At 41.6% G+C, this 26,790-nt stretch overlaps 2 protein-coding genes across 3 annotated transcripts in view; both read right to left on the bottom strand.

Annotated features, from left to right (window-relative positions):
* Positions 1-12,986, bottom strand: part of tafa4b (TAFA chemokine like family member 4b) — a 37,883-nt gene extending 24,897 nt beyond the window's left edge. Inside the window, exons 1-2 of one of the 2 annotated variants that reach the window (XM_084927763.1) lie at positions 12,378-12,986; positions 413-575 (exon numbers count right to left, since the gene is read on the bottom strand). In XM_084927763.1, the coding sequence (XP_084783889.1) occupies positions 413-492 (80 nt within the window). In that variant the 5' untranslated portion in view covers positions 493-575; positions 12,378-12,986. The remainder of the gene's footprint in view (positions 1-412; positions 576-12,377) is intronic. The other variant, XM_084927764.1, reaches the window with a different exon arrangement.
* A 3,460-nt stretch (positions 12,987-16,446) lies between these two features.
* The window catches only part of eogt (EGF domain-specific O-linked N-acetylglucosamine (GlcNAc) transferase), a 28,573-nt gene continuing 18,229 nt past the window's right edge, over positions 16,447-26,790 (bottom strand). The window contains exons 8-16 of the mRNA XM_084927762.1: positions 26,003-26,106; positions 25,384-25,476; positions 24,118-24,189; positions 23,241-23,327; positions 19,474-19,542; positions 19,061-19,122; positions 18,796-18,915; positions 18,245-18,347; positions 16,447-17,946 (exon numbers count right to left, since the gene is read on the bottom strand). Coding sequence (XP_084783888.1) covers positions 17,800-17,946; positions 18,245-18,347; positions 18,796-18,915; positions 19,061-19,122; positions 19,474-19,542; positions 23,241-23,327; positions 24,118-24,189; positions 25,384-25,476; positions 26,003-26,106 — 857 coding nt within the window. The 3' untranslated portion in view covers positions 16,447-17,799. The remainder of the gene's footprint in view (positions 17,947-18,244; positions 18,348-18,795; positions 18,916-19,060; positions 19,123-19,473; positions 19,543-23,240; positions 23,328-24,117; positions 24,190-25,383; positions 25,477-26,002; positions 26,107-26,790) is intronic.

Genomic DNA, 26,790 nt, shown 5'->3' with positions numbered 1-26,790 from the left:
TTATAAAAGCTACCCTCATGTGTCTTTGTAATTAGGTCAGTTTGTGAGTTAAGTTGTGTCTCACTTTGTTTTGTTTAAGTTTCTGGAAATTCCTTTTTGTAGAGTTATATTTAGTTGACCTCTTTTATGGACCTGCTAAGTATGTTTTTGAATTTTGTTAATTTTGGACTTTTTGAGGGTTAAAATAAAGAAAACCCTTTTTGAAGATATTTTTTTGCCTGTGTCCTCTTTGCTTTGGCTGCTTGGTCCCTCACACCATGTTACCTTGAATTGTAGGAACTTGTCAAGTCATATAATTACTCTGTTTTATTGTTATAACAATGACTTAGTTAACTAAAACCACAGAACAGTAATTAGTTGCAGCACGAGATGTGTTTCACTTGCCAGTACGTGATGCGGGACGCCATCTCACCTGTTGGTCATCTGTCTCCTTTGGTCTCGCTTCCACTGTGTGGCTTCTTTATGAACAGTGGCTACAGGCCATGGCTGCATTCACGCGCACCACCTCAAATCACCTCCTCCCTTTCTTCTTCCTCCTGCTTCCACCTTTTCCTCACCTCAAACAGAAGAAGGCTCTGGAGAAAGGAGGTACAAAGACATGCTCAGTCAGAGAGGCCAGGCTGCCCTGGAGTTCCTCAGTGGCCTCGGATGGCCTTGCATGAAGGTCTACACACACAAACAAGCATACACCCGCACACACAGGGGGTGGAGATGTGAAGGCCCAGATTCTGTCAGATCCATTGTTTACAATAGGTTCACCTACCCCCAGGCTGAATGTGATCCCCACTCTAGACATCACACGTCTGTCCCCTTCTCCCTCACAAACCCTCACACTCTGTCATGTGCGTAAATACGCTAATCGAAAAACTCAAAACGTGCGTGTGTAACACACTAAAAATTAAACTGGGTAGAAAATAGGTCTGTTTAACAGAAACATGCCAAAAAAAAAGCAGTCTAAAACATTTGTTTGCAACAAATCAGATGATCAAACAAGCCATGAACACAGGCTTTTTCTCTCTCCCTCTCTCTACACACACACACACACACACACACACACACACACACACACACATACACACACACAGAGCACATTTACACAGTGTTTGCTAAGTAAATTCAAAGCCTATCTAAGGACAGCAAGAGAGACCCTTCTAATTACAGCTGAGTGACAGCTACTGATGCATGTTGCTGTCTGCACACTCTCATACCCACACACTGAGTAAATTACCATCCCGCCATAAGAGTGTGTCAACACACCTCTCTTTACAAAGGGACAAACTCTGCAATCTAAATGAAAGACAACAGATTCACATTAATAACAAAATGTTCTCTCCCTCCTCGAACCTTCATTATTCATCATAACTCATTGATATGCAGCTCAGTCCGCTAACATGCTGAGAAACTTCCCGAGTAGATAGGAGCTCCCTCCACACCTGCAGCCATCTATGTAGTACCACTGCCCCCTAGTGGGGAAGAAGCAAACAGCAAAGGGCACGAATCTCATGAAAACAGGAGGTTGCTTTGGCAAGAGTGAGAAAGTAGCTGGGCAGTGAAAGCGAGCAAAAGATCATGTGAATGAGTTATTATTATTGAATTATCATTGAAAGCAGCAGCAGCATGGGTTAGAGAGAAGAGGGCAGATACACACAAACAGATATTGTTTGTGTGTTTATATTTGTATCACAGTATCTATATTCCTGTCTATGTATATGTATGTGTGTGTCTTTGGGTTGTTTTTTTTTCTAGTACAGTATCCAAGTTGTGTGCGCTGTGTGGAGGGATCAGGCACACTGCATGATTGTGCGATTGCATGCAAGACTGTTTCACATTCCAAGGCTGGGTTATGGCATGCATTTTTATCAGCTTTGTTCTCTGAAACACTCATTAAGAGAGCACAGTTGTCCATGTGTATATGTATGAATGTGTGTTTATGTGTGTGTGTGTGTGTGTGTGTGTGTGTGTGGTCTCCAGATGCAGCCCACTGGGACTCAGTGAAATATGCCATCAGTAACAGCAATACTGTCACTTTTATTGTGTCTCACACAGATCACAGATTGTAGCCTTTTAACTGTGTAATAAATGTACCTTATATATACTGTATATCTAGATCTATTTGTATCTATTTGTGAATAAGTGTGAATCAGCAAACATACACACTGCAGTAAAAGGCCAAAGTCTCTGGTGACATTATGTTAAAGCAAGATGACGTGTGCGTGAGGCTCAGCTGGTCATCATCACCGTGAAGGCTCGTTCTGTTTGGCAGGAAGGACATGCACACTTTAGCAAACAGTGCAACGACACCCCCAAGTTTATCTAAGAACATCAAGCTTCACTCTTTCTAAAATAATCGCTGCTTCTGTATCATCCTCCCTCACCAGGCGCCTGCAAGGTCTTGAGGCCTGGGTTGTGTCACTCCTTGCAGAAAACACACACAGGACTGACACGCCAGCTTATTGTCATGCAATGAGACGATCCTACCTCTGCCACAAATACATCCTGTGTGCCCTGCATCCGAACAGCATCATCTGCCCGTGCTCTGCACGCACGCGTGCACAATCACGAACATGCACCCGTGAACTTGCAAAATTATACTTGCATGTATTATACCGCATACAGTCTCTGACCTCATCAGGAAAGATGTTTGCTGTGCATCAGATATAAAAGGCTAAGACACTTCCCGCAGAAAGGGTTTACCGTGACACCGTGCTGTTTGTCACTCACAGATTATATCATTTGTCAGGGCAGCACAGGAAGTCGCGGCTCGGCAGAATTGCAAAAAACAGGCGCCATATCATTATTTGATAGCCTCAGTGTCTCTTGCTTTGTATGTACCAGTGATCATAGGCTTTGTGAAATTTTCTGTAATATTAAATAATGTCTTTTAAAAATGAATGAGAAACAAGAAGGAGATTTGTATCTGTTGAAGTCTGCTTCAGATTATTGATGGGATAGTTTAGCCATCAGACTGACTGACAGGCTGATGTTTGCCTCGCCAGCCACCAAAAAGATGATGGCGATCCATTAAACATGGTGGTTTGGACGAAGGAATTCTCAGCAACTAACAACAGCTGAGCGTTCTTGCTGCTGAGCACATTTCACTAACACATAAAGTAACACAATCAAAATAAGCAGGATGAAATTAACATAAAAATTAAATGAGCATAGACTCACATTATGAACTGCACATTAAATTTTTTATGATCCCAAGGCCTTTCCTCTGACACTACCCCAAGACTGAAGATGCTGCTCGTCTGCCCAACACTACACGGCGAGAGGCAATGATAGTCCTTCAGGTTTGACTGTTTGTGTTACAGTTAGATTGTTATGTTGGCTGTATTGGGCCAATGGCGGCTTTATTTTAAATGCTAGATATTTACTGCTGTCAGATCATAAACATTTTGTCCCTGTGCAATCAATATTACAAATAAATATGCATTTTTTAACTGTGTAAGATCTAAATGGGTCTTATGGGTTTTAAATATATTTATAAAATATACATTTATATTACATGTGCATGTTTATTTGATTAGCTACATGAATAACTTGAACATACATCACTGCAAGCCAAATAATGTATGGACAGATCCTCGTGATCAGTTACATAAAAACAGTATATTATTTGTCTTGTTTTCATTTCTTTGTGATTCATTTTCAGAAATAATGCTTGCAAATTACATATTTAGCAGGAGCTTTGTGTACTGTTTCTTCAGCAAATAGATAATACAAGGACCTTTTTTTCTTTTTTTTTGTGGAATATGTTCAATTTCATGAGACTCTTTTTACTTAGGCAAGATTCGTTTTCAGTATTGGATTTTAGTGGTTTATTTGGAATTTAAAACTATTTAAATAGAATACAAAATTCAAAGAAAACAGAAAAGTAGAGCTACCGGATACATGAACGTAGTCTCTGGGTGAACTCCAATAAATGTGAACACACAAAAAAAACAACACAATAAGATTGTAGACCACACAATCATCACACCAGCATCTCAGTATGCTGATTTTCTCTGCCCAGACAAAGACCAAGCAGACAAAAAGCATATCAGTGTAAAACAAAGTGCATCTCCCTAAGGCGGAAAGATATTGAAAATGAAACGGGCAAAAGCACAAAGCCCAGTGGAATCTTATGTGAAGCGTTTCAGATTTCTGCCGATATGCACAGTATTATCATTCAGTTAGGATGTGTAATGTTCTGCTTCTATATATTTGTCTGCTTTCAGCTCTAAAACCAATACGGCATGTTGCTCCTTGCCATTTCCTCTGGGTCACTGGGCAGATAGAGCTGGTGTGTGCCCACACACAAATGCACTTTATTACACACAGTGAGGCACAATGTACAAACTTAAATTAACACTGCGGTATGCATTCATATGGCACAGCCTTTTGCATTTGTCTGTCCTCCTTTGCCCAGCTCACTTTCTTCCTGCTTCTTGTTTGTTCCTCCTCACCCTTGCTCGCCAAAGGATTCTTGCCTCCATGCATGTGTGTGTGTGTGTGTGTGTGTGTGTGTGTGTGTGTGTGTGTGTGTGTGTGTGTGTGTGTGTGTGTGTGTGTGCGTGCGTTCGTGCCTTTTCGTTTCTCTCCTCAGTGTGCAGATAAGCATCTCTGCTTTTTTCAATACCTCCCAACTGCAAATTCTAATGACACCCCAACAATCTCTCTGCTTCAACTCATAATGAAGAAGACATCTTAAAATGTCAGACATTACGCATGTGAGACAGACACATGAAGGGCACGCATAAAATCCAAGCCACCCTTCAGAAAATCTTCAGAACGGAGGCATGTTTTGTTCTCACATTAACAACAGCGTCTACAGAATTTTTAGTTGATGCCTAAAATCCTAAATTACTTTGTTTTAGTTTGTTTTGTACTGTTAACATATTATGAACAGGCGTTTAAGTATAATCTTTGGTAGAATCAGTATGACAGTGTGCAAAACTGCATAATAAAATCTGCACTAGGTCTCTGTGTGAGGTACACAGCAGCTGAGGATTAATACTACATCATAGCACATGATTCTTATAAATATTTTATGGTGGGGGGGTCAGAAGGCACCTGAAAGATACAGAGCAACACTGAATCTGTTTACTGTCATCCTCCCGCAACATCGCACCTCCTCCACTGTATTTCTTCCTCCAATAAATCAGCAAGCAATTAAATGGAAGACCCCACATTTGCTGAAATGGCCAGGTGAGGAGACGGAGAGAGAGGAGAGACAGAGTTGCGAGCAACAGTCTGAGTTTGGGACCATTACCTGGCACTGGTATCGACTGCAGAGTTCAGAGAATGGCCTTGGCACTGAGGTACCATTATGACTCAATTGATCGGCCTGCACTTAAGTCTAAATCCCACCTTGTTGCACAAGCTATCGTCTCAGAATCCGGCGGCCAAGAAATATACGTGTATTTAGAGCGGTATGTGCAGCAAGCTAGAGAATGAATCTATTTTTGTGTCTCTATTCTTTGGTGTGTTTTCCAAGGTTGTTCTTTGGCTCCACTCTCATTCTCTCTCTGCCAACTTCTACATCCCCTTCTTTTCAGCACTTATCTTACTTCCTCTCCCTCACTGTTTTCCACTCCTTCACTTCCATAGATAAAAGCCAGAAATGATCAGAGTCCCACTATACGTTTCATGTGCTGCAGCAGGCGACCAGCCACTCCTGGGAGTCTGGATGCAGCTCATAAGCTGGTGTACACATGTCACCCATTCACAAACATGCCGTTTTACTGATACACCCATCTATGCAGATCACACCTGTTGTACAGTTAGATTAACTCAGCAGAAGCACTTCTAAGGTTGCTAAATGTACCTGTCATGTTCCCACATTGCTAACAAGTGTCATTAAAGTGTTTTAGCATCCTCTTCCACTGAATTGGGCGGCAGGGAGAGGGAGTACGCTGTTAGTTGTTTTATAAAAGGGGATGAAGCGTAGGCACTAACAGGCTAATAAACATTAGCTCACTAATACAACAAGTCTGTGGCCAAGGCCCACTCCCTGGTTTCCTCAGTTTGTCATTTAAAACCTAGACAGCCAGCTTGAGCCAACATAGATCAGAGAAATCCTCCTCAGAGCTGCTGACAGACAGAGGCACGGTCCAGCAGTAAATCTGCCGCACCCTAATAAAGCAATAAAAGGCCATTAAAAGTCAGTGTCCCTCAGCGGTGGAAGATGGATGGAAAGGAGGAAAGAATAGGAGACACTTTTTGATGATTGTACACACCCACACCCATTTTGGCAGCTTTTCTTCCCCCCTTTCCACTCGAGACAAACTAGGTATCTGCAGTATTGATGCTTCTCTCTTGTTGTTACTCCTCTTTTATTCTTGCCATAGCTTGCTTTTGTGATAAAGAAGAAGAAAAAAACAAGTAGAGACTGATTTAGGGGGGTGAAGCGCAATCTTTATGTACTGCTCTGCTCGCTCAGTAAGTTCTCCATTTCCACAACTGATCTGCCTTCGTGCTAGAATGATTGCATAGCAGGCTTTCACATTTTACTCATCGTGTCGTGCACAGAAACAAATAGGAAGTAGCTTTTCACGGTCTCGGTTTTTTCAGTGCCAAATTAGTAATCGTGCACTCAGTGTGTCTGCATGGTTTTAGCATGAAGTGGAAAGAAACTTTTTAGTCTTGTGTACATATTTCCTTGTCTGTTTTCTCTTCTCTTTCTTATGCTTTCATTGTAAGTATATGTTATATACTTCTTGTTTTCCCCAAGCCATAGAAGAAGCCTTATATGAAGAAGAAAACTGGTTAACCACAGTGAGGCAGGAAGGACACAGCATGACCTAGTGTAGTAATAAAGCGACTGATCCCTTCACCTTTCTGTGCAAAGAATAAGAAAATGAAAGAGTCAAGAGCAGAGTGTGCATGCTGCAGTGTATTTCTAACTCTGACTGGACCCTTCTTCTGTGGCTGCTGGTATTGAACGGCGGCCTGGAGCCAAACAAAAGGAGACCCGGGCCCTGACAGAGAGTCCCCCGAGAGCAGCAGCCATTCATTTTGTTTTGTGCCCAAATTATGATTAATGGAAAATAAACAGCCTTGATGTGGAGCTGGCTTTGATTTTCTTTGAGCTTTTGGCCTCTAGTTGTGCGTACTGCTTTGACCCAGAAAAAAGCACTGGACAAACACTCTCTGAACACTCTCTGGGCTGCTAGATTCGTTCACACAATTGTTTTAATTAAATGCCCACACAAACACACACACAGGTAAAGGAGCACATTCCCTTTCCCCTTCTTCACCCTCACACTCGTGCAAACGCACACGTTATTTCTCACTCTCTTGCTGTCTGAGCACATCCCCACTGAAACTCAGATATGCAGACAAGTGACATCTTGATTATTTCAGTCCCCACTCCTGTTAATGACCAGCTTGTGTGTAATTATATTAATTACCATACGTGCCATGGCTGTCAATTGGCCAGTCAAATTAAAAAAGAGAGGTTGGTGTGTGTAGGAAAGAGAAAGGGGTGAAAGCAGGGGGAAGGAAGCAGCTTACAGATAAAAGAGTTGTAGACAGTGGAAATAGCAGAGTGGAAGGAATGAAAGGAGAAAAAGAAGTCAGAGAAAACAGAGAGAGGCCGAGAGTATGAGAGAGGTGTGTGTGTGGGGGATCAATTGTTCATTTTACAAAGTCACTGAGACGTGTCAGCAGTGTCAATAAGTGAATTAATTTGTCTGTGAGTCTTCGGGGCATGACACCATATCACTGTGCTCCCCTGAGACAGGCGGGGCCTTTAACCTCCTCACACACTCTTACAAAGCAATTCTATGTGAGGATCATACACAGATATCAGGGACAGATCTACCAACAAAGGAAATTTTTAATGCAATTACACCAGTGCCTGTGATTCCATGTGGAATCTCGCACCACACATGAAACCCTTTAGGAGGATTTTAGATTGCACAATGTATTAGTGTCCTTGTGCATGGGTTAGCTGTTGTCTCTGAGTCCACAAAATGCATTTGAGGAAATACATTTTTAAATGAACCCATGGTGCTATGTTTTTAGAGGGTCCCCAGATCTGATGGAAAAATAATATATTGTTCAATACAGGGGAATATGGACAACAGATAGCACGCTTGCACAATTCCACTTCATGCATGATTTACAGCAAATTACGGTTAAGTTGAATTGATTTGGGGTATTTACTCTCTCTGTCCCATTACTCCCTACACACAGATACACATTCCTCTGACCGTCTCGTGACTATCATGCTCCTCCCTGTTGAACTCTTATACACTCATTCAGTTTCAGCATCCCATTCAGCTCCCGCATTAGGCCGTCTCTCTCACTTCCTCTCTTTCAACTCTGTGGGGTTTTTTTTGTTTTTTCTATCCCTTCCTCTTCTTCACAACTTCTCCCTTTTAAAGCTCCAATCCCGCAGGGGTGAAACCCTCTTTCCCCCTCACGAGCTGTTGCGTTGTTTGAGGGCTGCTGTGATGACCGCCCCAGGCTCTGCCGTCGCCACACGGCTTCTTCGCAGCGGCTTTACAGTGGACCCGGGCAGCACAGCACAGTGGGAGCTTTTCATAATCCCACGAACACACTCACACTGTCGCTCACAGTTAACAGCACATCTGCCAGCTGCCAGAGGGGCCGCGAACAGGGACACGCAGTCTCTCAAAGAGACACACACAGATGGACACAAAAAATCCAAGCACACACACACACAAGTGGAAGCAGCATATTGCATCCAAGGTGATAGATAGAGCACTGTGGGTTGCAACTGTGCCTGTTCAATTACAATCATTACTATCACTTAGGGAGATTTGTCATGGTCAAAGTGAGTCGGAGCTACAGAGAATATCACCTTGAGGGCTGTAAGGTGGAGTTATTTTCAGTGTTTGCAAAGGGATGACGACATTCTCAAAACTCTCTTCCAGTTGGAAGCGACTCAAATTAAAACATAAATGAATTACTCCAAAATATACTAGTAAAACAGCTGTTTTAAAAAATAACCCCTCAGTAGTACATGACAGATTCTTTAAAAGCTCCTGACACAAAGTGGACAATAATCCAATAACTCCTAGTCAAATTACTATTTTCAAGACAAGTGAGAAGTTTGAAATACACTGCTATGTCGTTCACCATTTCTCTTGAGCTGGACAGCAGGAGTTTTCATGTGGCGGTGTGAGCTGCCAGTCTAAGCAAGACATGCTAGACTTTGTCAGAGGGCTGGTGTTATGACACCACACAGAAAAGTCAAGGCCTTGTTGTCTTCAACTGATTGACTGTCTGACAAAGGACAGGATGAAAGGTAAAGAACAACTGTGGCCCTCCAACAACAGATCTTTACTGCCGGGACCAGCTGGAGCCTACTATGAGAAAATGATTGCTGTGTGAAAGAAAACGTTAAAACATGAGATGCTTTAAAATGCTTTCATAATCTGATAAAATGTTTGTTTGAGGTCATTTTTATTAGAAAGTACAGTGAAGCATGTGATGCATGGCTCCTGGAGGTTTCTTTCTGTTAAAAGGGAGTTTTTCCTTCCCACTGTCACCAAGTGCTAATTCAAAGGGATTTGTTTGATTGCCCGGGTTTTCTCTGTATTGTTGTTGAGTCTTTACCTTACAATATGAAGTGCCTTGAGGTTGTGATTTGGTACTATACATACTGAATTGAATTGAATTGAATTGAATTGAATTGAATTGAATTGAATTGAATTGAATTGAATTGAATTGAATTGAATTGAATTCATGTATCGTTCATTAACCGATAGATACACTCTGGATATCATTCTACTCTAAGCCACCTTTCACAGTTAATGATGTATCAAATGTTATCCCCCTGGCCTGTAAGCACCAGCTGAACTTTACTCTTTTTTCACCACAGGTCATGACTTCTGTCCACTTGTGGTTTTGTGGTTGAAACAAAAGTGAGATGCATACCACACTCTTACTTATTGATCTAATGTCGCTCCTTCCTCCATTAAAGTCATGGATCTCATATTTTGAGAAGACACAATAGTCCTCTTAGAGCTGGCTTTCACTGAGCCTGGTTTCATGACGATGAGTGACGGCATTATTTTACAGTGCTATTACATGACGTCTATTCATGCTTTCTGACTCAATATCCCCAGAAGCTGCCTGAAATGAAAAGCTGTCCAGGACATTGTCATTTACAAATGAGGGTCGTTTCCCCTATCCCTCTCCCGGTGACATGGACAGTGACATGCCTCTCTAGTCTTCTTCTCTGGTCTTTTTTTTTTTCTACCACTCCTTGTCCTCCTCCTCCTCTTAGTCAGGAAGTATCCACTTATTACAGAAATCTGTTTATGCCAGTGTGTGTGTGTGCGTACATGTGGAGGTGAGCTCCAATCTGTCACGCTGCTGTCACCTCATCAGTCCTACATGTCTAATTCTTGCTTATTCACATATCACCCACAACACCTTTTACACACACGCACAGATTATCATCATCATCATCTCAAATATGCAGTGTTCCCCCCTCCGTCACGCATAAACAAGTACACAGATTTACAAGATGCCATTGTGCAGAGTTCCTGCTATTACAGACACACGTCATTTCACATATAGGCTTTCTGTTTCTCCCTTTCGCACATACACATCTTTCCCTTGCATCATCATTTCTGTCTCTCCAGCTCATTTCTCTCGCCTCCCCTGCTCTCCCTTTCCTCCTCCTCGCTGTCGTGGCCTCTCTGCTTGGCTGTGTCCTCATGCACAATCACAAATGCACACAATCCATCCCTCCCCACCTCATTCCCATCCAGTCATCCCAATCAGCTCTCTGTGGGGTAAGTAGATAGGAGGTTGTTGAGACATGTAGAGCAGAATAGTCTTCAGAGGATACCTGCTGTCCCATCACTGGGACCTGCTACAAGAGGAAGGGGGAGAAAAAGGGAAGGGTATGGATGATAAAATTGTGTGTGTGAAAACTGTGTATGTGCGTGGATCTGGAGGGGGGCTGCGGAGGAAGAGAGGCAGAGGGGGTGAAGGGTGGAAAAGGTTGACAAAGACAGAGGAGAAGCCATCCACTGCAGACAGACGCACAGATATCAGAGTGCCACCCTCTTACAGGTGTTTGTCACAGCGTGTGAGTAAGTGAGCCCCTGGAGGATGGGTGGGTGACAGGGAGTCAGGTTGGAGAGAGTAATCTCCACAGGATTAAGAGTGCTGCTCCTGTGTTAATGTGACTGTCAATGAGAATTAAGTCTCCGGACCGATCCCCTCCACCGGGCTCCCCTCTCCCTCGCCTGTCGGCCCTGTCACACTAATGACACCGCTTTCTGTGGAGTGCCACTACCGGCGTGCTCAAAACAATGGGGAAATAATTACACAATACAGTACAAATTGCAGACCCGAGCCACAGGACAGGCAGGGATACAAGCGAAGGGAGGGAGAGGGAGGGAGGGAGGGTGGAGGGGAGGGGATGGGATGGGAAGGGAAGGGAAGGGAAGGGAGAGGGAGGGTGGAGACAAGGATGACTAACAATTACAACACGATAGGGGTTGGGTCTCATTACTGCGCCCATTAACATGCACCGAGTAATTTTCCCCACTCGGGCTGTGTGTGTGTGTGTGTGTGTGTGTGTGTGTGTGTGTGTGTGTGTGTGTGTGTGTGTGTGTGTGTGTGTGTGTGTGCACTAGACAAAGACACACACACACACAGAAAGGGAGAGAAGACAGAGAGAGAGAGAGACGCTTCTGTGCGTGTACGCCCAATAGAGTGTGGCCATTAGGTTCTGCAACACACCTCCTTGGCTCCGTGCGCAATCTGCTTGGAGAACCCGGCGGCACTTCATTTCTCTCTTGTACGTCTGAGCTGCGCGCGCCCCGCTATTCCCAGCCGATCTCAATCCATGCAAAGAGATTAGAAGGCGAGCAAAAAGAGTCTGGTCAGCGGATCAGCCTGGCGGAGCACTCAATAGGTGCTAAGCGGAACCGATCGCTTATTTAACCTCACAGTGATGAAACACTGCATCAATCTCACCTCATTTTTCCGCGATCTTTCTAACGGCACGCGCTGCACATTATCACTGGACGGACGGCCGTTTGAACGGGCTCGTCGTGTGTTCTATTCTTTTACGCAAAGCTATGAAAATGAGGAGAGATGAGTGATCAGGAGATCGGCGAGGTTTTCTTTGAAAATTACGCTGTTAATAACACATCGTTTCCCAGCAAAGCGTGTCCGCTGCGCTCTGAGCCAAACAGCAGCAAAGTTGCTTTCAGTTTGCCAGTCAGTCGCCACCTCTTCTCTCCCTGCTCGACATAGAAAAATGTTCCACATACAAAGTCCTCCTCCGACCCTAGCCTTTACGCTTTAGCCTACAGATCGCGCGTTATGAAGGAGACAAAGAGAACTTAAACGTGAATTATACTAATTTAATCTAAAGAGAAGGGGGTAAAACATCTTACCCAAATCTATAACCGCGATGGCATGATCTTTGGCAGCTGTACAGAGTCCAGGTGAGGCGATAGTAGAGCTTTGCCACTTTCTGTTTCAACTCCAAGGCGTTTTGTTTTCACACCAAACAGGGCAATCCTAGTAAGTCTTCCGTCCAGGTACCCGCGCACAAACACGCTAAAGAATGAGTGAGGAGATATGCTGCCACTCCGCAGAGCCAACCCTCCGAAACCGGGCTAGAAAACAGGGCTCGCGTAATAAGGACGTGCTCCAACTTGCCATGATCTCGTTGAGTCCCATCTCAGAACCAGACTGAGGAGAAAGTCATCAGAAGTGCGTAATTCCCCCAAAGCGACACCGGGTTGATGACACTCCGCACAAGTTCATCTCCTTATGTGAGTCTGTCACACAGAGGCGTTATAGTCGCCGGGGAGATGCTGATGAGAGTGATGGTATAGTGATATAGGAGTGATAGTTGCTCTCCCGTCGCTCCTCCCGAGCAGGGATCGATTGGACCTGAGAAATGCGATGCGAGCCCGTCTTCCCCATTCAGAACACGTGCAACAGCGCCCGCCCAGTTCACCAGCTCCCTAGTACACCCCTTCTTCCTCACTGATGTCATGTAGTTTACAAGTAGCCTGGACCGTACGTATAGGTCCAAGGAGAGATGAGACACACGTCAGTGGGGTGTTTTTTTTGGTTTGGTTTGGTTTTTGGGGGGGGGGGGGGGGGGGGGGGTTGGATTGCCATTAGTTAATCTTAAGGTGTTCCATCTCACTTTTGATTTCCAGAATTTTTAAACGCTGAGGTTATATTAAGTCCTGAAATTTCTTCAGGACATAAGCTATATGGCACAAGTTGCAAATCATATTTGAATGAGAAATCAGAGATGTCGATCTAAAAGGATTTTAGATAATTCTTTCCCACTTTGGCTTGTTTGTTTAAGCCGATCAGTAGTTTCAGTGTCTGTTAAGGTACGAAGTACACGTACAATGCACAATGATTTCTATGGATTTGCCTAGTAGGGATCACAAGCTGAACATTCCAGCGAACATTCACACTTCAGTTATCGCCACTTCATTATTCGTGTACCCTTGTGTGTGTGTGTGTGTGTGTGTGTGTGTGTGTGTGTGTGTGTGTGTGTGTGTGTGTGTGTGTGTGTGTGTGTGTGTGTGAGTAGGATTGTCTGCTTTTGTTCCCGAGTGACTGACAGGTGCGCGACTGTGCAAGAATCGCTGACCTGTGCTCGTCAAATAATAGCTCACCTCGCCCCAACACTTCGCTCATGTTACAAACAGTGTGTGGATATCAATACTTAGGTTCCTTGCTCGGATATGCACGCGGATGATGTAAAACTACCCACTATCACCACCTCCCTTTCACCCACCAAGATGTTAAACAGAATTTAATCACCGCAGCCTCTCCGTTTCGCACCAGGAGACAGCCTATCAATTATTCCATCCCCAGAATATTCTTGTGTGTTGATGGCGATTGATTGCTTTGCGCTGCATTTGCAGTCGTTAAGACTTTGGGGATGTCGATGCCTGCTAACGACCCAAAAGTAAGGGCTATCCGACAGACTCAGATGTCTTCCTTGTCTTCTTGTTGCCAGCATTGCTGCGGGACAAGATGGACTAAGTGTCCGCTGAGGATTTTTTCATTGTATTTTTTGAGGTTATGGCTTTTTTTTTTTTTTTTCTTTTATTGCTTCTTTAAATTTTATACAAAAATGAACCACGCGCCGTGAACCACATCATGAGGCATAGGTAATCTCAGCCACCTTCATCTGACACTGCCCTAAGCACCTTGGGACCATTTTTGCCCCCTGTGTATAGAGTGAGAAAGTCCAGTGTGTTGCTTTGAACCGATTAATCTTTGCTTGAATCTATTAAAAATCGATCTGTCTGGCTTTGAACTGAGAACAGATTAGACATTGATGTAGGTTTGCAAGGAGTGAGGTACATGCAGCACTTTTACTCGCAAGATCCAGATAAAAAACATTAAACCGAAGCAAGTATCCTAGTTTCAGCACCACGGAGAGCGCCAGACGCACTGCATACAAATTCAGCGAGTTGGACAGCTCCAGACTGTTCCGGTGTTCCGTCACCGGGCTTTTCTGTGGATTTACTTTGCTGTCAAGCGGCTAATCCACTTTGCAGATAAAAGTGGTTTAACGGTGTAAATGGTAAGTAAAGGAAGGGGCGGGAAAAAGTTGATACTATATCCTGTTTGTAGCGGCAAGTGATTGTATCTACAGTCCTGAACCCGTGTGTCCCAGTGGGGATCGGAGGCCTTTTATCTTAAAGTGAGGCAGCTAATGGATGCAACAGCCCACAGCACTTATCTCATCTATCGCTCGTCAGAGGGTCAGATAGTATAAAAGGAAGCTGCATCATGTGGACCTGGCCACTTTTCTGGAGAGCGCCGAATGGTGTGAAATTTAATTTCCTTGCGTTTTACCTCACATTGCATTTAGAGATTTATTTTTCCTAAAAAACAACAACAACAAAACAAACCGTTTTGGCGTTTAAGCTAACATGAAATGTTAAAGGTCGCAGAAATGTCCTTCTGTGTTGTGGAAAAAGTAAGAGTATATGCTTGAAGGCCTCCTGGCATGTCATGTAAAGAGAGAGACCAGGGTTATAGGATATCGTTTGGAATTATTCCCCCCCCCCCCCCCCCCCCCCCCTAACCGTCTCACAGGGGAGAAAAACATTAGGGAAATGTCTGTTCATAACTTGAGGAATATTTCTTACTACTTGATCGATATTCCTGCATTAATCCTGCTGAAATGCACTGTTTTTTTCTGGTGTGGGCACGCCTGGAAAAGTGGCCATGGTAAGATGAGCGGGCTGCAATTGATTTGTCTGAGTTCGGCGTGAGAAATGTTTGTCTTTTGAGATATATTAGACTATGCTAATGATCGTGCTGCAAATTACAGCAAGAAATGGCTTTATGAAAGAATGAAGGACTGACGGCTCAGACGTGATCCAATCGCTTTGTTTGGAATTCCATCCAGTAATTAAACCTCGGTCTTTATTTGAAATCGCTCTCATCATCTTGACGCTATTATTAATTCTCACTGAAGAAAAACAAAATCCACATTTCCATGACGGGGAAAAAGCCGTAATGTGCATCCTTAGAAGTCTGAAATGAGGCCTAAGGTAGAAAAGCAAGACCTAACAGGCAAGAGAAGGAACCCTGAGCAAAAGCTGTCGTGTGCGCACACACAGGTAAAGTTTTACGTACTTGTAACTTTCTGCAGTTTATCTCATGCTGGAAATGATTTGGGTGACCGGGTGCGCCTTCTCTTCCAGGCAGACGATCCATTTTGAATGCGCTTTGGTCAGTTTTGCGCTAAAAACCATGACTTACTCATCGATTCGCAGCGGTCACGAAGGTTAATGAAAACAGACATCCTGGTTCCTCTGCTTTTGATCCCCCTCTGCATCAAGATTCTTCATTTCTTTACGAGGTCACTGGCAGTAACCCGAGCAGGGCCATAAATAGTGTCCATCCCAGACAGGCCCGGTGTCTGTCAATACTCTGAAAGTTCAGACACAACATCCGAAAAGAACACGCAGGAGAACGACTGCTGACAGCAAACTTGGGATATTGAAGCAAACGCTTTTGAACAAATATTGTCTCTTTGTGACCCACTGGGTACGTTTGTGAATAAATTATTCTCGGTGTCTACACCGTTGAACCAAGTCTGTCAGGAACGATCACACAGCGCAGGCTGGTGATTTGGCCTCATGTGTGGTGTTGTACTGCCCCCATGTGGCCACGATCCGTCACGCGGGTACTTCGGGTAGTTTTTGAGGTCATCCAGATTTATTACGGTGACAGTAAAAACTGAACAAGTGCCCTTTTGCGAGGAGCCCTTTCCCTCCTTAGACCTGAACTCAGTAAAATAATGAAACCCACAGCAAAGAGCTGTCTGGCATCAGCAAGAACTGGCAAGACAGAGGCTTCAGTTTTTCCCTCCAAGGTCAGACTTCAAAAGATGATTGATTAAATTAAGATGAATTAAATCTCTGATGCCTAATATGGCCTACATAGACACAAAGATATGCTTCAGCATGTTTTTTTTAATTATTTATTTTAAAATTTAACACAGCTCCTGAATATGAAATTGCCCACAAGTCTAGGAAAGCCCCAACCAAGTGTCTGACTCAGTCCAACACAGTCTCATGGATAAATAAAACATCAGGCTCACAGAGGCCAAGAAATATGAACATTTTCTTGTGATCGCTCACAATACTCCTGTGGATAGCACCAGACTGCATGCAAAGTGTCATTCCAATTCAGACAAATTTATCGTAAAATACAAAACTAACAGCATTCAGAAGTCTCTGGAAAAGGTAACAGATAATAGCAGCACTCTCATTATTTGACCATAACGACACTTTCCTTTGGTAAAATGCAAAGGAATTTATAATGAAAAAGGCATTGGCATCAAAAGGTATTCAATCAAACCAGCACAACATATTTTTAAATAATAAATGCGACAAATATTAAAGAAAACCAGGTCAAATTTAAATAAAGATCCAGCAACAAAGAGTAGAGCCGCAAAGCCAGTTAAATATTTTTGCTTTTCATCCTAAAACAGTCTTTATCAGTATGTTTGGAGTGTTAAGGTTTACATACACATACATCCTAACATACAACATACACATACGTGTATGCACCGTTACTGTTCTAAATACTATTACTGCATTTAAACACACAAACATTAATACTGATACAACAGAAAATACATCATGGCAGTAGGGAACACACATGCTGTATCTTATCATTTAGACTTCTATGTGTTTGGGATGAGATTGTAACTTAAAACCACATGATTTCAAAATGTCAGACTACAACTGGATGTGAGAATCCAGCATGTGAATACTGTTCACCGTATTAGACTGGTTTATGCAGGATGTGCGCAGAAATTCTAGCGTGACTGTCAACAACTCTAGAGGCTCCCGTCAATGTGACACTGATCAAATGGGACAAGATGTCGCATGTGAAGGAATGTCGTAACAGCTGCTCATTTGCTAACTCTGGCGACGTGGAATGAAGCAGACGCAGGGAGGTAATGAAGAAGCATAGGACACATCTTATTGCTTTCCAGATGGTTCCACTACACACGCCTAGTCCTTTAACTGATTTGACACTAATAGAGCTAGTGAAAGCCATTCAAACTCGAGCTGTCCGCCATACTGTTTTCATTCATCCAGACCTGTCAATGCAGCAGATAGTAGGTGACAAAAAACCCGCTGCACCACTGTGATTCACTGGTAAATGTGGCAACCTTTCAAGATACCTTAACGATTACTCTGCCAATGTGAAGTTTTTTTTTCCCATCACAGAAAAAAGCAGGTTAAAGTTTAGAGTTCTTCAGCAGCCAGATGTCTGCGCCCCCTCGGTCCATTCACAGACGCTCTAGAGTTCATCACGAAGGGCACGGCGCTGCCATTTAGGATGGTGCGTGACATAATCGGCTGCCTCCAGCACAAGGCGCATGAACTCCTCCACATCAAAGGAGTAGTTGGTAAACTTCGGATGGTCCCCAAGGGTGGGATGGTGACCCTGAGAGAAGCATTAGAGAGGATGTGTGAAACACAGAAGCACAGGAGAAAGACAACATAAGAGCATAGACGTGTGTGTTTACAGGCTAACCTCACTGTTACAGGAAGAGGACAAAGATGTTATATAAGTATGAAATGAAGTCTTTACATTTGTTCTGCTGCACCAATAACTGCACATACTTCAGTGTGCACATGTGAGGTTAAGTGTGTGTACACTTATGTTACACAGGTGAGATGAATTACGAAAGCTGCTGCTGGGGTACTGGGAAGCTAATGGCGTATACAGGAGTTTCCCCTACCTTGTCCTGTGGGAGCACTTTGTCCATTTTCTGCCAAGTCACGTATCGAATGCCCCGCAGCCGAGCCAAATCTCGATAGCAGCTCTCATCCTGACAGTTATATCTAGGAGGGACGGATGCAGACACTTTATCTCTTGCTCTCCTCGATCTGCCTCTCTTTCCCTCGTTCTAGCTCAATTTCTCTCTCTCTGTCTCTCTTTCTCTATGCACACAGTGCTTCTTCCTTTGTGTCACCCTCCAAAATCTACACCCAACTCTCTATGCTTCTACACACACACACACACACACACACACACACACACACACACACACACACACACATTTCAAGTAGCTCCTTTGCTGAGGATTACCAGGTGTGATGAGGGGCTGCTTAATTAGACAGTATTTCACAGTCATATACCAAGTGGCTGAGGGGTACTTTGGACAGAGCACGCTGCCAAACAAATTGCTCTCCCCGTGCCTGTGCTCCACCTGGCTTTTACTCACACATACACACAACTATACACACATGCATGTGTACAGCTGACACACAGATGGACAATGTCACTCACAGCTCAAAGATGACAGACCAGTCAGGGAGGAAGAGGAGGTGGGTGAGACCAGCCCCGTGCATCCCTATAAAGATGTCAGAGTTGTGGGTGATCCTCAGCTGCTCCAGGAAGGGAACATCCCTGAAAGACAGACAATGAGTTACACATCAGTCATTGTGACTGATTCCTTTATTCTTACACACAGCTGTATAACAATGTGTGGTGACCAATGCTGAGCAGCACTGAAAGCTTCCTAGACTCGTGTAGCCAGCGCTCTATAACTCACTTGTATTTGTAGTCTACCACATTGACCTCCAGTGAAGGCACAGTCTTGAGGGCATTTACCAGCTGTAACAACAACAAAAGAACAGGTTCTGTGATCAATGAGACAGCAAACAAATACAGACAGTGACAATATAAATCACAAGCCTTGTTTTTTTACTCATACTTTTTATAACAAATAAGATTTTAAATAGGCACTTAACAGAGGTGGGCAGTAAATCGATAGCTGAAGGAGGAGGTGTGAGGGAGTTGTATAAAGTAAAGACAGAAATGTAAAAGAGACAGAAGACAAAGAGAAAGAAAAAGGAGGACAAGCGGTAAGAAAACAGGAGAGTTCTGTGCCGCCTGTCCTGCAGAGTGAAGAACAGGTACAAGGAAGAAAGAGACAAAGAGAAGGGCCAGTGGTGCTGGACTCACCTCCATGTGGTTTAGTATCCTTCTGTATTCTGTGCTGCGTGCAAGCAGGGTGACACGAACACGCCCCTCCTGGAAACAGCAACGCACCCAATAAACAATCAGCCAAGGACAAACAAAAGATAGACAGCTGGGAAAACATGGTGCTCATACAAATTAACACACTTACTGCGCAGTGGATAATCTCAATAGCCTAAAATCATGTTTAGAGTCCAATTTTTAATGTGACAATGAGATTTTTTTTCCTGAAATAATCTTATTAGTCCAGACAGCCAGCTTAGGGATATTTCTTTTCACGGTCTACTACTGCCATCTTGTGATCAGAAAGAGTATTTAGACTTTTGGAGGGGTCACAATCTGTAACATACTGTTAAACAGTAAGGGCCCTTCATTATCTTATCATCAAAATAAATGCAGGAAGTTCAAACCAGTGAAATAATCTAAATACAAAAGAACCAAACTATTATACTTCAGTGGTAATTATATATGCAATCAGTACAGACACAATTTCTCTTTTTCGAATTCAAATATATTTCAAAGAGTATTTTGGAAAAGCCAATTGAGCAAAACAAAAAGACAAATTATGATGAGGTGAGATAGAAGGAGTGGGATGGCAGTAGCAAATGGATAGGACACAATAAAGCAGAGCAGCGTGAGTTTCTGCCTGATGTCATTAATCTAGGGATGAAAGGAAGAGCTGGGAAGAGGGTCAGGGCTGGGAAGACCTCTCATTCAGTTGCCAGCCTGCTATCGCCGGTAGCCCCGTGTCTCACTGAAAAGCCTCTTAGCATATTTCCAGTGAAGAATATGAATACCCAATGAGCTGCTTCACAGGAAGGAAGAAGTTATCAGGCCTCGCTGGTCATAAAGATACAGTCAATCATTACAAGCATGGCACCATAAAGCACTTCTGAGGAGGTCTGGAGAGTTATAGATGAAGAATATGAATAAGGAAGTGAGTGCATGGCACTGTCAGTATACAGTTATGCATGTACTCTTTCAGAAAGTACTATATCAGGTTGGGGTGAGGTGGGTGTTGGGGTAGGTGTAGTGTCATTGATGCACTTAGTATCCAATAACCAATCAACTATTGTAGAAGTCAGCATCGTGGTTATGTTACACCTACTGCTGATGGCAAATGATGGCAGACTCAGTGCAAAACAGGAGGTGCCATCAAGGCAAACATTTTTAAAGGCATCGACCGTGGACTTTTGCAGAGTCTGGGCCAGATGTTTCTGAATGTTACTTACAGAATATGGAAGAGGAAATTATGTTTCTTTTCCTTATTCCTAAAGACTTCCTATTGAAGTTTATAGTGCACATCCATAATGTAGGTGTAATACTCAACTGCCAAGCATTAAAGCGTCCATGTGTGTAATTTGCTTCTACAAATTATGGGTGCAGCCGAATAGTCAGTTTTGCTTATGAAGGTTCCCTGGAAATATTTGTGTGGTAGCCAAAGAAAGAGATGACTACGGTTCTCCAGATACAAAGAAAATTTAGTTACCTTGTTTCTTAATTACCTCATTTAGCATAAGCTACAGTGGACTATCCTTAATGAAAGGAGAGACGATAATACCGTCCTACTACTTAGAGCAGTGATCAACAAAACACAAGAGATAGAACAGACCATGTAAATGTTAATTAAAACTGTTTTCCACCTCATGCATTAACTTGATAAATGGTTTTCAATGCAGCAGCAAAATCTGCTTCCTGTTCAGGTGTTGCCTTGAGTGAAGAATATAGGTTGTATTATACTGTATTAAAATAAACCATATTTACGGTTTGCGATAGTTCCGCTTCCATTACTGCAAGCATTTCGAATTATCAGTAAATTAATTTTTACTTCAGGTCAGCTGGGATAGGACCCAGACGCCTACCCACCCACCCTGAGTTGGATAATTGATTAATGGAGGGAATTGCATTTCAGTCATTGAAAGCCTTTACAGAAAGGAGGAACTGAATCACTGGGAAAGGAAAGAAAGAATAATGTATTTTCTTTTATAGGCTATATGTTCATTTTCTATAATATAATGTCATATTTTAAGAATATGACATTATATTATGTACTATATGACCCGCATGAAAAAAACATGATGAGAACACGTTGAGATAAAGTAAAATATGCACTTTGTAGTCCATCTTTTTGAAATTCTAGTTTCAAAATGGCACAGATCTCCCGTCACACTCTTAGGGAGTTGGTAAGTACAGTTGGGATTCTTTAAGCAACATGCTTCTATTTTCCTAAGACCTTGTAAAATCTTCTTCAAACCTTTCCTTGATTCCATTACATTTTCCACCAAAGTGAGGAAAAAGCAGTTAGAAAAAGAGAGCGATATGAGAGAGACCCTCTTGTCTTACAGGGCTATAATCATACAATATGAAAAGCCTTGAGCTAACCGCTGTAGAAAAGAAGCGGAATTAGGAAAAGGAAATTTTTTAGGGTATTCAACTGCGACCTGAAAAAAACTTGACATTCCCTATCAGAAATTGAATCCAGACCATGGCAGCAAGAGCACCAAATCTTAACCACTAGACCATTAATGAGAGTCTGGCTGCAGAAGATTCAAGACACTTCTACCAGTGGGCGATTTGCTTCCACATATTCATGTTAACTGTAAAAAAAACAAGAAAAAAAATAAAATCTACAGGTTCTTAAAGTGCATTGGCCATTTGTAGGCTCTATGACGAACTTTCCAGACCCTTGTCCACAGGTTGTAGCTATAAGCAAGTAAGTAAATAAAATAAGTAAAGTTTATTTATTAAGTGCTTTTCACAAACAAACAGTCACAAAATACTGTACACAAAAAGAGTAAAAGAAATAAGAACATTAAGTGCCATGAAAGCTAAGACAAAGACAAAGTAAGACACAATAAAATAAGCACTGTCACTGGGGGAAAATGTTAAAATGTATGTGCAAAATGTTCTGTTCCTATTTGTGCTTTTGTTAGTCTTTACGCTTAGCAATTCTAACAGAGGACAAAAGTCCCACCCACCTCTCTAGAGAAGTCAAAGACAAAGACTAAACAAACAGACACCAGCCTGAACCTGTGGCAATAAATCCCTCAAAAGGAGACCATCCTTCACTCATAATGTTTTACCTGCTCTTACTGTTAAACTCATAGCCTGAAGAGGCATTACCCATTGCATCAGACCTGCTGTTTCTGAAAATGGCTTTACAAAAAATAAACATTTTAATATAGACATTATAAGATGTGATAAAAGTGCATTAGCTAAGAAAAAAATGTAAAATACATCCAACTTATGCTTAGTCTTTATTTAGTGAATGTATTAGTCAATGTCCCACTGATTACAGTTTAGCCTTTTCAGTGAATCAAACACATGATATCAATGAGCAAACCAAATTTTACCTGAGACCACCAAAGCAGCTCAGTAAGTACTTTTATCTTACATAGTCCCACAATTTTATTGTGAATACATAGGGTAAGAGGCGCTACTGCTCTCCCTAAAGTCTGCTCAAAAAGCAATATCTTAATTGTTATGCAAACAGTGAGTCCACAGAAGTGGTGGCAAACGAGCTTTTAACTGAAAACTTTTTAACCAAAATAATTGTTCAAAGGCTTGATTCAGTAGCAGTATGATCTATGCACAAGAAAGAAACTTCTGAATGCTTTCACAGGTTCTCTATAGTGGTGAAGTGCAGCCATAATGTTATTTATGAGAAATTATTTGGTGTTATGTATATTATATGGTATAACTCGGACACAGGAAAAGTAATTGCTGTGTTTCCCTAGAGATATTGTTCCTACCTTTGGCTTGTCTTGTGTGATGTTGAGTCGATGCAGGATGTGCTGGGAAAATGCCCGAAACATCCCTTCACTGTAGCAGTCTGAGATCTGTCATTAACACAGTACATAAAGAGTCAATTTCAATAACATTTATAATTTATACATTATATACATTTATATAACTATTTTTAACTGTTTAATATCAAATATTGTACTAGAATATGTATGCAGTCATACATAAATACTTCTCTGAAATTTGAAATGAAGTAAAAACTAATTGAATCTAGCAATACCATCACATTACTGCACTGGACGGTGATAAAAAGAAATAATAAAAGAAATATATACTGTATATTACACACATAGGGAAACTGACAGCTGTATAGATATTTGCTTATCTCCCTGGAGTGAGTATCATATGAGATGAGGCATTTCTCAGGTTTTAGAATATCACATACACACCGTTGTACTGCAGCTGTAAATGTGAGCACATGAATATAAACATGATTTGCAGCAGGGGCAATCAAAAGCAGCTTGAGGCTGACCTATCAATATTTCACACCTCAAGGCTGGAACCACAGGACGACACATATTTACGTGGGATCCTCTTTGTAGTAATCTCCTTGGAATTATCATTTAAATAACATAAGCACTTGCTGAGCCTTTGAATATATTACAAAAATATTTGACCTAAACTGCATGTTTACGACTACACCAGATATCTTGAATTTAGGAAAGACCTATATATATATGCAATGTGAGATAAAAATAGATAGAGACGCAAACAAAGCAGGTTTGAAGATGTAAGACACTGCAGTTTTCATATAGCAAATACATATATGAATCTCAGTAGTTACACTAATTTTCACACACACACACATGCGGGGAGGTAACTTACAAGAGGAGTGTTGTAAAAAAGACCATATCTCATTCTTGGGAGAAGGGAGAAGAAGGCATCTTTGAAGCAAACCTATACACAAATGGGAAGAGATCAAACTTTAACTATGTGATATGACGCAGAAATGATTGTCAAGTTGTAATAATGACATCTACATGCATGCATGTATTGGGAGTCTATAACAACACTTGTACTACCATATCAGAAAAGCCAAACAATCCCCTGATGGTTTCAACTCTTTCAAAAACCGCACATTGTTTGTGACACTGGAATGATATTAGATCCTGACCAGTAAAGGACTTTTAGGATTGATACCCTTACCAATATTTGGGGATTTAAAAATAAGATATTACAATATCGAGGATGTTTTCTTTACCTTTCACACATGTTAAACATAAACAGGTTTTCCTAACATGTGTTATTCCTAGTTTTTTATTTACCTTACCCCTCATCAAACCACTGGTTGCCATGTTTGTAGCATTTCAAATATGTGTGTTGCCAACAAAGATCTTACAGAGTGTCCTCTTGTGGAAAACTATGCCATATAAACACTCAGAACATAGTTGAAGAGTATTTCTGCCATTTCTTCTTTACTTTTTACATTTTTCATTTTCAGCCATTATAAATGCAAATAGTAGTATCGTCCTAAACATGTGGAAGCTGACTTTAAAACAATGATCAACTAATTTTTTTCTACTCTCTAGGAAGCACTTCCTTGTGCCATTCTTAAGCAACTTGGCTTGATTTCATTAGTTTAATAAATTAATTCTTTATGAGAATTGTGAGATCATACTTTGATCTCTGACTAATCGTTCAAAATATTCATGAGAGCATCCTTCGCACTAACAAAAGAAAAAAAGAAGAAAAAAAACACCAAACAAAAAGAGCACACACATTCAGAGCAAGTCAGGAGTCAAACCCAAGAACTTCTGAGCTCATTGTGCCACTGACCCCCTCTGAAACTGAGCAAATGTAAGGTGAGGTGACAATTTGTTATTTGAACAAATTTCAGGGCTGAATTTGCTCATAATTTTCTGATTCTGGTCTCTGCCCAGTCAATTAGTGTATCTCCATGTTAAGCAATTAGTAAGACTATGTAAATATAGTGCAGTTCAAACACCAAAGAAAAGGTAGAACATTTATATTTTGGCCTCAGCAACAGAGAATAATGTCAAAATTATTTTCCAGGACAGCTGTGTAGGTACAGGGCATCTTCTCCTGAACCTCTAAAAATACCTGGTTTGCCAGAGTTGTGATTATACCTACTCTTTTTGAGTCAAAAGTCTTCAGATGGATGATGTCATACTCTGAGAAGGCCCTCCACGTTTCACTGAACAGATCTCCATAACCATAAAAACTCTGGGAGAAACATATAAAATAGGGAACAAATGTTGATTCAATCTCTGTCACAGCAGAAATTAAAAAAAACAAAGCAATAAAATCCAAATTAACTACATTATGCCTCAAGCACAACCAGAGGCAGTCATCTGTTTTTTCTTCTGAAGTTTTGCTTTTATACAAAAATCTATTACCACACTATTATGCGGCAGCTTGCAGCACTGTGCAATTTGTGATGAAAGGTCACTGCTTTCCCTCTTCCTGCCAGTTTTCTCTAACTCTAAAAGAGGCGTTTATAAATTCATGGGGAAATAGACAACGGGAAAATCCAGCCCTGTGTCTTCTTCTGACAGACAAGTGTGGCATAAACATTTTAGGCATTAAGTGCAGCAAAACAAAGATTTGGAAGGTTATTAATTTATTTATTAGTTATTGTATTTACTTCATTATCCATTATTATTTCCCTTAAATGGAAATAATTAATTAACAAACCCATTGTAGATTAAAACCACCACTGAAACAGCAGTGGCAAGCATCAGGTACCCACCGTGTCCCACATGACAATGTTGATATCTGAGCTGAAGGAGTTATTAATGTGCTGGGAGATGTATAGGTTGATGAAGTCACAGAAATGGTGGTACATGTTCACCCCTGTTACACACACAAATAAAATACATATATATATAAATAATTATTATTATTATATTATACTGTTACACTTTCAGACAGTTTTTTAATTCTCAGATCTCTATAATGTCATAGAAATGGGATATCACTAATATTGTCATCTCAACTGTTGCCCTGTACAACACCAAAGCTTGTGTTTCGAAGGCACACTCAGAAAGTTGGCCTAAAGAGAGCAAAAATCATGATCAAAGTAAATTAACCAGTCGGTTAGTATAAGACAAATAAAGACTATTCTGACTTGTGACTCATGCAAAGCTGCTCTAGTAGAATTAAAGAATCAAATATGGATATGAGAATAGCTCACAGAGCTTTTACATTTTCACCTTCCTTTTAATCTTTTCATCTTGGCGATGGCCTATACCTGTTGCTTCTCTACGATGTCTTTGCTATGTAACAACTCCTATTCCATGTTTTCACTACCCTGAACCCCTCATACAATAGTGTTATTTTTGGTAAAGTTCCATCTCACCTTGACTTGGTTTCCTATTCAAGCTGGTAGACACAAGCACAGTGTGCTTTACTGCTCAATGCAAAGTCACATTTAAGGCAGATTGCGAACTATCTATTTTGATTTCTTTAATTTTAATATTAATTTTAATTTTTCTCTGATTTTAAACAAAAAATATCACTAGTATTCATTTGTGTGGA

This window comes from Perissodus microlepis, chromosome 5, assembly GCF_051167445.1.
Source record: "Perissodus microlepis isolate ML-2025 ecotype Zambia chromosome 5, ASM5116744v1, whole genome shotgun sequence".
In the NCBI taxonomy this organism is placed as follows: domain Eukaryota; kingdom Metazoa; phylum Chordata; class Actinopteri; order Cichliformes; family Cichlidae; genus Perissodus; species Perissodus microlepis.
This window is presented reverse-complemented; position numbering and strand designations above follow the sequence as displayed.